Source organism: Blastomyces dermatitidis (genome assembly GCF_000003525.1).
Source record: "Blastomyces dermatitidis ER-3 genomic scaffold supercont1.4, whole genome shotgun sequence".
NCBI classification, from domain to species: Eukaryota; Fungi; Ascomycota; class Eurotiomycetes; order Onygenales; family Ajellomycetaceae; genus Blastomyces; species Blastomyces dermatitidis.
Window position 1 is genome coordinate 3,934,514 of NW_025544777.1, and position 14,681 is coordinate 3,949,194.

Below are 14,681 nucleotides of genomic sequence, written 5' to 3' on the forward strand. Positions count from 1 at the left end.
AACTGTCATATTATTGTGGTTCGGAAGAACGTACGACCATCGGATAATAACGCGGCCGCTTCCGAACTTGCTTACGAGTGTAAAGAGGCCATAGCGGCTGCTAATTAATTTAGCATACAATATATAAGAAGTTAGTGTACATCTGTAATTATACACTGACTTAAGCAATCTTTGAATCACATCTGATGGCATGTCTAAAAACTGGTGAGAAGTGCAGACTTCTTCAGAATGTGATAATTTCATCTATAAAGTGATTTATAGTTATCATGCCAGTGTGGTTCTAGAATGTCTCAAAAGATAGTGTATGAAGAGTGATGAGTGAAAGAGCATCTGATTAATACTGCTTTGCTTGTTAAGAGAAAACTTCACACTTAGAAGAATGTCATGTATGAGATGTGAACTGATGAGATGTGAGAAAGAGAATGAGAGCAGTGAACCAGATTCAAAGAAGTCTGCTCTCTACTTAAAAGAAGAATTAAAGAGAGAGATAATCATCACTGAAGTTATATAATGATAACAGAAATCATATAATGATATAGTGATATAATAATAGACATCATACAATTAATGAGAAACTACTGAAATGAATATCTTCTCTAGTTAATACAAATAACACTCTTCTCTGCTACCTGAATCAGAAGATATGCAGAAACCTCTCAGAGAATTTACTCAAAGTAGTAAGAAAAGCAGTTAAGATCACTGAATCAGAATCAAAACTTTCTACATGTATAAGAATTCTAAATGAGATTGAGATCTTGTGTATGCAGTGACAGGCTGAGACAGAAGTCAAATAACAATTAACATTAACTGCAGATTAAGCATTCACTATGAAGAGCTTCACTGATATAATCATCATTATTAATAAGAATAGAGAAAATCAGATCTTAGATCTATAGCAGAAGATTGAACATTTACACAGACAGATAACTACACTGAATCTGAAGATCTCATCGCAATTGCTAATAATCTCTTCAGAAGCATATACATTATCAGAGACTGCTGTGCAGAATGAGAATCTGAGTATGAAATATATCAAGTCAGATGTGGTTCGGAAGAACGTACGACCGTCGGATAATACCGCGGCCGCTTCCGAACTACTAGCGTACGTGTATGAGTGTAAAGGGGCCATAGTGTATGCTAATTAATTTAGTGTACAAGATTACAATATAAGAAGCCGGTGTACACCTGTAATTATATGCTGGCTTAAGCAACCTTTGAATCACATCTGATAGCATGTCTAAAAACCAGTGAGAAGTGCAGGCTTCTTCAGGGTGTGATAATTCCATCTATAAAGTGATTCATAGTTATCATGTCAGTGTGGTCCTAGAATGTCTCAAAAGATAGCATACAAAGAGCAGTGAGTGAAAGAGCATTCAATTGATGCTGCTTTACTTATTGAGAGAAAACTTCATACTCAGGTGAATGTCATGTATGAGATGTGAATAAATGAGATGTGAGAAAGAGAATGAAAGTGATGAACCAGATTCAAAGAAGTTCACTCTCTACTCAAAAGAAGAATAAAAGAGAGAAGTGATCATCACTGAAGTTGTATGATGATAACAGAAATCATATAACAATATAGTAATAGAATGATATAGTGATATAACAATACAGTAATATAGTGATATAATAATACAAGTGATATAATGATAGACATCATACAATCAATCAGAAACCACTGAAATGAATACCTTTTCTAGCTGATATGAATAACACTCTTCTCTGCTACCTGAACTGAAAGGTATGCAGAACCTCTCAGAGGGTTTACTCAAAGCAGTAAGAAAAGTAGCTGAGATCACTGAACTGAAATTAAAGCTCTGTACATGTACAAGAATTCTAAATGAGATTAAGGCCTTGTATACACAGTGGCAGGCTGAGACAGAAGCTAAATAACAATTGACATTCACTGTGAACTAAGTATTCACTATGAAGAGCTTTGCTGATGCAATTGTCATCATTAATAAGAATAGAGAAAACCAGATCTTAGGTCTGCAGCAGAAGATTGAACATTTACACAGACAGATGACTATACTGAATCTGAAGATCTCATCACAATCATTCACAACCTCTTCAGAAGTGTACACATCATCAGAGATCACTGTATAGAATGAGAATCTGAGTATGAAATATATCAAGTCAGAAGATCTGCTGAAGTCATCAAGCTTCAATAGTGACTGAAAAAATAATACTGCAATCAGCTGGCTAAGTCAGATGTGATCATATTATCAAATTGAACATGAACTCACAGACAGACAGTTAACAGAATTTCAACAAGTCTTAAGATCTGCTGTATTTCTACATGAAAAAGCAAAGTCATTATAAATGACTGATGAAAAGATGAATCTCACAGACCTGAAGCAATATTCATTTCTATGAATATGAAATGAGTTTTCCAAATGAATCTTGCACAACTTTGAGAAAGTGAACATATAAGACAAGTGTTATAAACACTTCACTGAGTGTAGATAAGTGAGTGATCTTATATTATACTTCACATACTTCAGCTTACACTATCTTATGTTAAATGAAGAGCTTTTAACATCTTTCTATTTACAGATCTTCATTCATAATCTTACACTCAAGTTAAGAGTGGAATGAAAATGCTTAATCTCACAGTCAGGCACAGTGAAGAAAGCATACAACATTCTTATCATACAGAAATAAGTGAGTCAATTGTGACAGAAAATACTGTAATCAAGTATGTCTCAGTGAAGAATAAGTAATCAGACTTCTATAACACAAGTCACACACCTGAATGTGATGAATCTAGATCTGAATGCCATCACTAAAGCACTGAATCCTCTGAAAAAGAGATTCTCTGAGTGAAAACCTTGGTGTCATGAGCATTGAGCTTGCTTCAACTGTGAATATCAAAATTATAATACAAAAGATTGCACTCAGCATATGCAGTTAAAAAACTAGCAGAATCAGTGAGCTCAGAGACACTCACTGATATTCTATGAAAAGTCTTTAAAGTGAAAGAGATGTCTGTGTTAGATGATTCTGTGAATCCTGTGAATACAAAGAAGAAGCAGACTCTTAAATGAGATGTAAGTGAGAATGATGAAGTGAACATTTATCTCAATGTCTTAAGACCTGAAATGTTAATGTATAGAGAGCACTTGAGTAAGAATTAAGAGATGACTGTAAAAGTGTTAGCAGACACAGAAGCTTCTACACAATATATTAATGATTATATGATCTGAAGAATGAAAGAGGTTCACTGAGTGAAGAATTCTTAATATATAAGATTATCTGATAATCAATATCTGATATCATCTGCAAAAGTAAGAGTTCTCTTACACTTCAGAGAATGATCTTGCTATATTTGAGCATGAGAGCTGCAGAACATGAAATATGACCTTATTCTCAGACTCAATTGATTTCAAAGGTTCAATCTGCAGATTCAATGATGTACATGTCATATGCAGTTGACTGATAGAAAGAAAATGATTCATATAATTCTATCAACTGATATGAGAAGGACATTTCACACCTCTGATATAGAAGAATTAAATCTGCTTACACATTAACAAGCAAAGAGAACAATTCACAAGATCTCATTCAAAAGCATTCTGTATGTTATACAGGATCTGAAAGTGGAGAAAACTAAGATAAAGAATATGCAAGAGGACAAGTGTATAAAGAAGCTTCTGAAGAAGCATGAAAAGATCTTCTGAACAGATCTTTCATCAGAATTGTCATCAGAACAAGAATTCATACATGAGATTGACATGAGAGATATAAAACCAGTCAATCAGAACATGTACCTTCTGTCACAAACACATTTTAAAGAACAGAAGCATCAGATCACTGACCTTCTAGAACATGGTCTCATATAATTCTCATCAAGTGTGTGAGGCTTTTCAGTTCTATTCATGAAAAAGACAGATGAGAAGTGATGAATGTGTATCAATTACTGAGCACTCAACAAGCTTATGATCAAGAATAAATATTCACTGTCACAGATTCAACAACAGTTGAATACAGTTAGAAATGCCTGATATCTATCAAAGATTGATCTTCTCTCAGAATACTGACAGATCTGTGTAGACAAACTGTCAGTTCTGTTCACCATGTTTAATATGCAATAAGAGAAGTTCAAATTCCTGGTAATATCATTTAGTCTGACAAATGTGCCTGTCATCTTTCAAATAATGATGAATACAATTCTTCATAAACAGAATAAAACCTCATACCTCATATATCTCAATAACATTCTAGTCTTTTCAAACTCATATAACAAACATCTGAAGCATCTCAATGAAGTGCTTACAACTCTGACAGAGCATAAGCTCTATATCAAATCAATTAAGTATGTGTTTGAAATGAAAGAGTTGAAGTTCATAGAACATGTAGTAAGTGATGACTGTATACACCTCATTTCAGAGAAATTGAATGTCATAGTGAATTGATCACAGCTGAGAAACATACATCATGTACAACAGTTTCTTGAATTGATCTCATACTACTGCAGATTCATCAAGGATTTCACATGAATATCTGTATCACTCTCAGATCTCTTAAGAGAAATGAATACAAATCTGTGAAAGAAGAAGTTTCATTCAATCATCTGAAATGTCATGTGTGAAGAGACTTTTCTCACACTGAGGAAACATGTAATAACATTCTCAGTGCTTATTCAATTAGATCATGATAAACCTTTCTACATTGAGATAGATGCATCTGAATGAGCTATCAGAGACACTCTTCTACAGATGAGTAAGAACAGCAAGCTGCACTCAGTGACATACAATGATAGAAAACTATTGAGTGTCAAGCTTAATTACTCAGTGCATGAAAAGAAATTGCTAGTGATCAAGCACATGCTGACATTGTGAGATAGATATATCAATAACAGGTATATGACAATGATGATCACAGATCACAAAAGCCTTGTCTATCTACAATTAATAATAAAATCTTTCAAACACTTAGCACATTGAATCTCAGAGTTTCAAGTGTATAATCTTCATATCAAATACTAAAAGAGATCAGATGTAGTGATGCTGAATGCAATCAGTTGCAGACTCAATTTCATGAATGAGAATTCTGCAAATCAGACACAGAGAATGTTTGTATTAAATGTACTGAGAGAATGCAAGGAATCAGAATGAGTGAACATCATGATCTCTTGCTTAAAGAATGACAAGATGTTGAATGACAAGCATCTCATAAGAGTAGTAGAAGAGATGCTTCTGAACTTCAAGCTGAGGAAATTGAGAAATGAAAATGACATTGTGCTTTATCACAATCTAGAATATGTAGAAGCTCTCTATCTAGAATCTCTATTTAGACATGACTTAGTAACTCACATACACAAGGAATTCAGTCACTTAGAAAGTTCTGAACTTATAAGTGTACTCAAATCAAGAGCATACTGGTCAAGCATGGCTGAGAACATTCAGACATATGCTCATGAGTGCCTGAATTGCCAGGTTGTGAAAGAATCTAAGAAAGAGTTAGAATGTGAGAAAGTATAATATCAGATGAAGTGTATGATACAACTGTTCAAATGATGAGAAGTGAATCTCATAGACATATTACTGTGAACATCAAATGAAAATTGATAAATAATCACTGCTATTGATTACACTACTGACTGGCCAGTTGTGAGAGCAGTTTCAGAGATGATAGAGAAGATGATAATGAAGTTTCTACATGATGAGATCTATGTTAACTATGAAATGCTGTATAAGATTCTAACTGATAACAGTGCGAATCTCATAGAAGAAGTAGTGAGGCATTTCATGAGTCAGTTACAGACAAGACATTGTAGAACAATGCTATATCATCTGCAGATGAATAGAAAGATGGAACACTTAAATGAAATCTTAGACAACATACTGATGAAATATCTAGTGAGTAAGTCTATGAGACTATGAGATGAATATCTCGGGCAGGCGCTATTGGCCACATGGATTTGACAGCATGCAGTCTTCAAGCATTCACTATTCTACCTGTTATATGAATTGCATCCGCGCATTCTGAAGAATGCTTCAGAAAAGGTGGGGGAGGGAACAGCAGTTGTGAATACAGCAGAAACAGCAGTTGCAGATGCAGCAGAAACAGCAGTTGCAGATGCAGCAGAAACAGCAGTTGTAAACAGAGCAGTCACGGACACAGAACCAAGATTGAAAGAGATCAGCCACACATGCACAAAAGCTAATAAGTTACTCCTGAACTGAGCAATTCAATTGAAAAGAATACAAGACTCACTTATTAAGAAATTGAGTCTCAAGGTGAAAATGTGAGTTCTTGTATGCAATGAGAGTCCTGAGAAGTTTCAATCTAGATGATTTGAACTATATAAGATACTCAAATCACATTCTCTGAGAATATATGCATTGAAAGAATCAGAGGGACAGGTCTTATATAACTTAATCAATGATTCACAACTTATAAAAGCAAAGATGCAAGACCTGAGTGAATTATAATTATCTACAGCACTATTATCAGTGTTGAAAAAGAAGAAGCTTACAATTGAAAAGTCTTGTGAAGTAAGAGAAATCATAGACATTTACAAATCAGATGATCTCACTTATTTCAATCTTTTCATAATTACAAGAAAAGAATGAGAAGAAATGAAGAAATCAGATGAACATCACACTTCAATAAGTGATAAGACTGTAGCTGATTATACAATAACACACTGCAGACAGCAGATACAATGTGGCAAAGAACAGTCTCAAAGCAGCAGACTTATACATGAGTCAGATCACAGAAGAAAAAGAAATTCAGAGTTGAATTCAACTGTTTACACCAGTTCAATCACAGAGATCACAGAGAATGAACTATCTGAAACATCTGCAGATATGTGAGATCAAGTCATCTCAATCTCTGAGAACACTCAGAGATCAGATAAGGTTAGTTTTAATAAACTGTTCACTGTAGTGATCTGAGCAGGTGAAGAGAGACAGTATAATATGCAAGACAGAATTATAAAAAGTTGAAAGCTGCTAAACCTAGTCACTGAATGCTGTATTATATAGAGATTACATAAGAGTAGTGACTAGCAGATAGAGAAAAAGCATAAGAAAAGAAATAATGAATTGATCACTAATTATAAGAGTTGACTGTAAAAGACAAATATTATCATACATATCTTATTCATTTTCATATATCACATATTTAATCTATTTTCAATGCCACATCACTTGAAAAATATCAAAAATAAAGAAAATCTCAAAACTCAAGATCTGCAAGGAATTTAAGAATTGTAAGTCACTCTTGTAATAATACTGTGCATGTCTCTGATTTCTCTACTACTCTGTGTATAACATTAATGTCATTGATCACAAGATTGACTGAAATGCCAATATAGAAATGCGCACATATATGTGTAGAGAAATTGAAGAAGAGCACAGAGCTCACAGAATTAGAAGTCAGAGCAGAGGAAGCAGAGGTGAAAGAAACAGAAGAAGAAGAAGACACAGAACTGAATGAATGACAGAAGTCACTCAGAGCTGAACACTTACAACTCAGTATGCATATAACCTTCTCTGCAGAGAAGGGAGAGAAAGCAATGAGAGAAGCTTGAGAGTGAAAGAAGATAGTCTCAGCAGCATTATCATCTTCAATCAGAATGATCTCTGACATCAGAGCAACTAAGAACCATTATTAGCATACAAAAATTGCAAAATCAGAGATGAAAACAGTTATTAAACAAACATCTGCTGATCTTAGAGTTGTACACATAATTACAACATGCACAAGGCTTCTCAGAAAGAGAGAGAGAAACACAGAGAAATGCAGAAAGCAGAACACAGTGTGCAAACAGCTCATTTCCATGATAATATCTCAGACAAGGTGTACAAGCCTCACATCTGTAGATGTAAAAGAGTATGACATCTGTGTTTCTGTTTCTGAAAACATGAATATCTTTCATCTGCATCATGAAGTCAGACAACAGATATCAGAGAATAGGCTGATACAGATTAATCATTTTAAAGAAATTTATCAGAGTGAATATTCTTATAATATTGAACTTTATAATTGTAAAAAGCTTCTTGATGTCTGTGAACATCACAACTTTGTACACAGTAAAACTCATAATAATTTTCTCTAAGAACAGAAAAATCAGTATCAGATTGAAAAGATGAAAAGAAAAAGACTCACAATCTTGATACTGTTAAGAAGAGAGATGATTCTCTGATATAAATGAATAATTGTTTCATCATGAATATTTAAAATGAACATAATAATTAATGTCTGTGACTGAGCTTCAGATAGTCATGTTGTACACAGTCTTCATATAATAAATTGTTCTGAGAGTTGATAAGAAGGGCAGAAGTGTACACACTGAAAGATATGATTTATTAAGTCTATATAATATCTTCTTGAATCAGAGAGAGCTGATAATAAAAGCAGAGATAGTAAAATCAGAAGTAGCAGAAGTGAGACTCACAGGAACAGGGGTAGCAGAAGTAGAAGAATCAGACACAGAGACAGATGTAGAAGATTGAGAAAGAGTGACAGAGAAAGAAACAGAGAGAGAAGAGAGAGACATAGAAGACCTGATCACACATGACACAGATAATTTCTTTATTATCACATTCTTCAAGTTCTCAATCAATAATTTAATATTGAGTTCACTATTATCAGTAGACATAGATCTGTCAACATATAATGATTCTATATAAATAAAAACAAACATATCAGCATCTGTGTTCACACAAAATTATGTCAGAAAATACAATCAGAAACCTGCTGAGAAGAGAAACAGTTAAGAGTGTATAAGAAGATATATCATCATTCATGATAATATGTTATTCTGATAATCATTAGAAGATAAACAAGTTCTGATCATATTTCACAATGTGTTATACTTACTGCTAACAAACTGCCTGATATGAGTACTATGATGATGCTTATTATGAGAACAGAGAGCTATTATCAGAAATGTGTACAATGTAATAGATAAACAGATGAAAAGAGTTAAACAGAAGAAGAAGTAGAAATCTTGAATAAGATAGTGATATTTGATAATGATGATAATGAAGAAGATGATTGAAGAATGAGAAAAGTTAGTGAATGAGTGATGTAATATAGTGAAAGTTTCTTTGTGAGAGTGTACACAGAACACTAGCTGAATCAGGAATAGATCACATAATTATGAAATACTAGTGATGAGCTAATCTGCATGAAGCTAGAGTGTATGACATGGTCATGTGAGTGTGACTGAATCTGGTGAGAGAGAATGTAGTTCAGAAGAACATATGATCATCAGATAATACCGCGACCACTTCCGAACTACTAGTGTACATGTATGAGTGTAAAGAGGCCATAGCGTACACTAATTAATTTAGTGTATGAGATTACAATATAAGAAGCCAGCGTACGCCTGTAATTGTACACTGACTTAAGCAATCTTTGAATCACACAGAAGATCTGCTGAAGTTATTAAGCTTCAATAATAACTGAAAAAATAATACTGTAATCAGCTGACTAAGTCAGATATAATTATATTATCAGATTAAATATGAACTTATAGATAGATAGTCAATGAAATTTCAACAAGTCTTAAGATCTGCTGTGTTTCTATGTGAAAAAGTGAAGTTATTATAAATAATTGATAAAAAGATGAATCTCACAGATCTGAAGTAATATTCATTCTTATAAATATAAAATGAGTTTTTCAAATGAATCTTACATAACTTTGAGAAAGTGAATATATAAGATAAGTGTTATGAACACTTCACTAAGTGTAGATAAGTGTCATGCTCCCGGCCGCGTCAAGGCCTTGCTGCGGTTTCACATGACTTATTACTTTCATGCGGATGATTTCATCTCATCTGAACTGGTTTTCAATCACTCTATAATATCATTCAGATATATCATAGAAAGATCTGATTGATAAATATGAGAACCTCACTTCTATACAAGGTCAGCAGATTACTCTTTCTTGATAACAAGGCACTGCTGAGGTATTACTTCAGCTATTCTTACTTATGAAATGAGAGAAGAGTATTCACTCATTATCTATATAGAATAGCTAGATGCTGACTTCTTATCAAAGAAGTCAGTAATTCATCTTTTACTTCTACTGAAATATATATAAGAGTTACTGTGTGTCTTATACAATCTTCTTAGTATACTAAGTATCATATCTGTGATATTCTTGCAATAACTCTGTAGTCTACAAGCTTGCTATTTAAGTAAGATAGTCAAGCTTACTTATACAGCTTCTCAAAATAACTATCTCTACATAATATTATCAACTAGTCATCACTTCAGTTCTGTTATATTACAATTTGAATCACTTAATCTGATTACATGTTTGAATCAGTCAAGCTTTAACAGACTGATATAGTCTCATACATCTGTGCTGAGACTGATCTGATCTCATTCTCTGAAGAAAACACTACATCATTCTCTAGAGTATGTACATCTCTATCTCAGCAGAAATCTGAGATTTCTGAACCTGCTGTGCATTTTGACATGAGCTCTTTAACTGCTCTGCCACCGCCGCGGCATCTACACATCTACATCTATTATGAAGATAGAGAGATTAAGATCAGAGATTCACTGAGATATAAGAGAAATATCTTATCTGAATTTCACAGCTTTATCTGTACTCTTGAACAGAAATTTCACCTTAATCTGAGCCAGTATAATACTCATAAGATATGAGTAATATACACTGTCAATCTTCTTAAAGGCATCTCTGTAACTACTTGAGTCATCAAGAAGAGAGAGCTTGAGTATATCAATACTATCATGACTTGAGAAGAATTCAAGAACTTTCTACTGAATCAAATCAAAGATCACTGTAATCACAGCTTCATAGCAGTGTAGTAATTCAACTCATTGTATTAATAAGATAATAAGAATTCTTTCAATTTCAATATAAGATTTGAAGAATATTGAGAGGAATTAACTGATAATTTAAATTAATTAAAAACACAGCTTTATCTTATGAAGCTGACTCATAAGATGCAGATAATAATATCATAATATCAGAGTTTATTAATTAATTATACTGAGCTTGTCAATCTGGCTTTCTGAATCTATTTGAATAATTAATTCTCTGAGAAAAAGGTTAATAAGATCTCTTCTAAGTAATTAATAACAGAATCTAAATAATACTGTGACAGCTTCAGTGTAGAGAAAGTAAAGAAGAATTCTAAGTATTTCAATTCTTCACTCACTGCAAAGAAACATTAAAAAAGATTTGACAAAGATCTCTATTTCAACTACAGAGCTGATGAACACTATGTCAGTGATTGTAAGAAGTCAAAGAAGAGAAGAAACTGAGAAGATATCTTCTCAAAATCAACTCCTCTTCTGACAAATGTATTCATGAAAGATAATGTAGAGAAAGAAATAAAGAATTAATAATTCTCATATCTCTGAGTTCATATTACAATCACAATGCATACTTTAAATGAGAAGATATTAGTGAGATGTCTACTCAACTTCAGAGTGAATGTTAACTTTATATTCTATTTCTTTTCTTTGATAAAGAATTGAAAGAAGATAGATCTATCAGATCATGTAAAATTTACTGATGAAATGAAATATCACTGTTTTAGCATAATTCAAGTGAAGTGTGTGATCACAGACTCAGAAGAAATCTTTAAGAAGAGCAGTCTGCTTCTTTACACAGTTAATATTATAGATGAGAATATTATTCTAGATCTTCTATAATTGAGAGAAAACAATTCTCTCATTGACTGAGTCACTCAGACATGATAGTATCATCTCACTGATGAAGAGATAGTAATAGAGAAATCTGAAGAGTTTCATCAGAAGAATCTTGAGAAAAAGATTGAGTTAATATACTATGTAGCAGGTGATTGAGACATGAGAATAGATAAAGAAGTCATCATTCTCATTACAAGATTAGCAGCAGTATCTGTCATTGAAGACAGATATACACAATGTCTCTTTACAGATTTTAAGAATGTCTTTTCAGAAAGAGAAGTAGTGAAGTTTTCTGACATCAAGATGTGATATAAGATTTATCTTGAAGACAGTGTAACAACACTGTACAGACTTCTTTACAACTTATCTGTAAAGAAGTTGAATGTTCTGTGTAAATATCTTAAAGAAGTGCAATCAAAGAACTGAATATATTTATTAAAGAGTTCAGCAGAGGTGTCTATACTCTTTATGTTTAAGAAGAATGATAGACTATGTCTATGTGTAGACTACAGAGGTCTCAACAAGATGAAGATTAAGAATTACTATTCATTACTGTTAATTGATGAGATGATTGATCAATTATCTAAAGTGAAGATATTCTTAAAGATTGATATACAGAATATCTATCATAGAATCAGAGTTAATGAAGATGATATTTGAAAAACAGCTTTTCATATCAAGTACAGCAATTTCAAATATCTTGTTTTATCTTTTCATCTTTGTAATGCTTCAGCCATCTTTCAGATCTATATAAATAAGACACTGTGAGGCCTTGTTGACATCTCCTGTATAGTATACCTGGACAACATTTTAATCTTCTTGAAATCAGAGAAAGAATATGATACTCATGTTTGAGAAGTGTTGAGTCACTTGAGACAGCATTAACTCTATACAAACACTGAAAAATACTCATTCTACATGCAGGAGATTGATTTCTTAGATTATATTATTGAGATGAATGACATTTCAATGAACAGGAGCTGAGTCTCTATCATTGAGAACTGACTGGCACTGCAGACATATCATGAGATGCAGATGTTTCTAGAATTTACAAATTTCTACAGATGATTTATCTATACATATTCATGAATTACTGCTTCCCTTACAGATCTGTTAAAGAGAAATGTGAAAGACAGAAAAACAGAACTGTTTACTCTCATTCAAGACACTGTGCAGATGTTTACAGAATTAAAACAAGCTTTCACAGATGTCACAATGCTGAATCACTTTAATCCTGACTTACTCAGTCAGTGTGAGACTGATGTATTCAGAAATGAGATCTGTAAAATCTTTTCACAGTTGACACTGAAAATCTTTCAATATTAGAAGAATCAGAGAATAATCACTTCTGAGAAAATAAGCAATGAATTGACTGTGAGAGAAGACTTTTTCACAGAGTCTATAAGATGCTGTGAATAAAGATCAGTGACTTTCTTCTTCAAGAAGTTATTACTCATGCAGAGAAGGTATGATACTCATGATTAGAAGATATTAGTAATTATTAAATTCTTTAAGATCTGGTGATATTATCTTCAGAATAGTAAGTACTCAGTGTAAGTTCTCACTGATTCTGCAAATCTGCATTACTTCTTAACAATAAAGAGCTTGATAGAACATCAAGCCAGGTAAGTGAAGCTGCTTTTAATGTATGATTTCTATATCTGATACTGTTCAGATCAGCTTAACTTCATCAACACACTGTCTAGACAGCTCAATTATAATATTATTGATACAGAGAAGAATTCTACAAAAGAATCTCTATCATCACTGCAGAAGAAGCTGGCTGCAGGGGATTGCAGTTCTCTAAAGCTTGAGAATGACGCTGAAGAGGCAGCTGTGTAACTCAGTATAGAAGGTGAAAGAGAATCTGAATTCTTGCAGAAGACTGACACTGAAGATCATGAGCTTCTCATATCATATCTTACAATCATTGAATTGACAAAGAATGAAACAGTCTACAATCTTTCAATCTAACTACTTTTGAAATTCATTGAAGAGTTATAGAAGAAGGACATCTCTACTGCAGCTTGAATTCAAAAGTTGAAGAAGAAAGAATTCAGTTTGAACTTAAAAGAGACAGACTCTGAGTGAGACAGTGTCACTAAGAAATCAAGTCACTGATAACTAGATGAATATGAACTTCTACTGCTGAATGATTCAGTCTTCATTTCTCATAGCAGAATGATGTGTCAGAAGTTATTGAGAATTCATTATAATAATTCTCATATGAGGCACTTCAGATTAGAAAAGACTGAGAAGCTTCTAAAACATAAATATATTTAAGACAAGCTTCAGACAGATGTCAAAGAGTATGTTAAAACTTGTAATATCTGTCAAAGAATAAAGATTCTGCAGTATAAGTAATACAGTAAGTTGATATCACTATCTATTTCAAAGAGCTCATGATAGAATCTATCAATGAATTTCATAGTTGATCTGCTGAAGTTGACAAGAGTCAAACAATATGACTCAATTTTAGTCATTGTTAACTGCTTCATGAAGATGATCAGATATATCTCTACTTATAAAAAGATTAAAGTCTCTGAATTGACTGACCTGTTTTTAGATATCATCATTTGTGATCATGATGCTCTGAAATTGTTGATAACAGATTGAGAATCTCTCTTCATCAGTAAATACTGATTGGCTTTTTACTATCATCTTATAATAAGATATCTTCTCAGTACTGTATTTCATTCACAGACTGATGATCAGACTGAACATCAGAATCAGACACTAGAACAGTATCTTTAAGTATTCTATTTATATTATCAGATTGATTGACTTAAACATCTTCTAACTGCTGAATTCACATATAACAATGTAAAGAATGCAATCTTAAAGATATCTTCTTTCTATGCTTGTTATGAATATAATTCTTCATTACTCAGTGACATCACAGACAATATTTCAAAGAGAGAAATAGACAGTCAGAATGTCAGACAGATACAGAGAACAGAGTATCTCTCAGTATCAGAAGTAAAAGTGAGATTGAAACTTTTGAATAAAATTTATAAGAAGACAGTGAAAAGTAT

At 32.8% G+C, this 14,681-nt stretch overlaps 1 protein-coding gene across 1 annotated transcript; it reads left to right on the forward strand.

Moving 5' to 3' along the window:
* Nucleotides 1-1,926: 1,926 nt before the first annotated feature.
* BDCG_16912 (uncharacterized protein) lies at nucleotides 1,927-2,106 on the forward strand (the record flags this gene model as incomplete). The annotated part of the gene is made up of 1 exon (XM_045426090.1): nucleotides 1,927-2,106. One exon carries the CDS (start codon nucleotides 1,927-1,929, stop codon nucleotides 2,104-2,106), a length of 180 nt encoding a protein of 59 aa, XP_045280828.1.
* Between the last annotated feature and the right edge of the window lie 12,575 nt (nucleotides 2,107-14,681).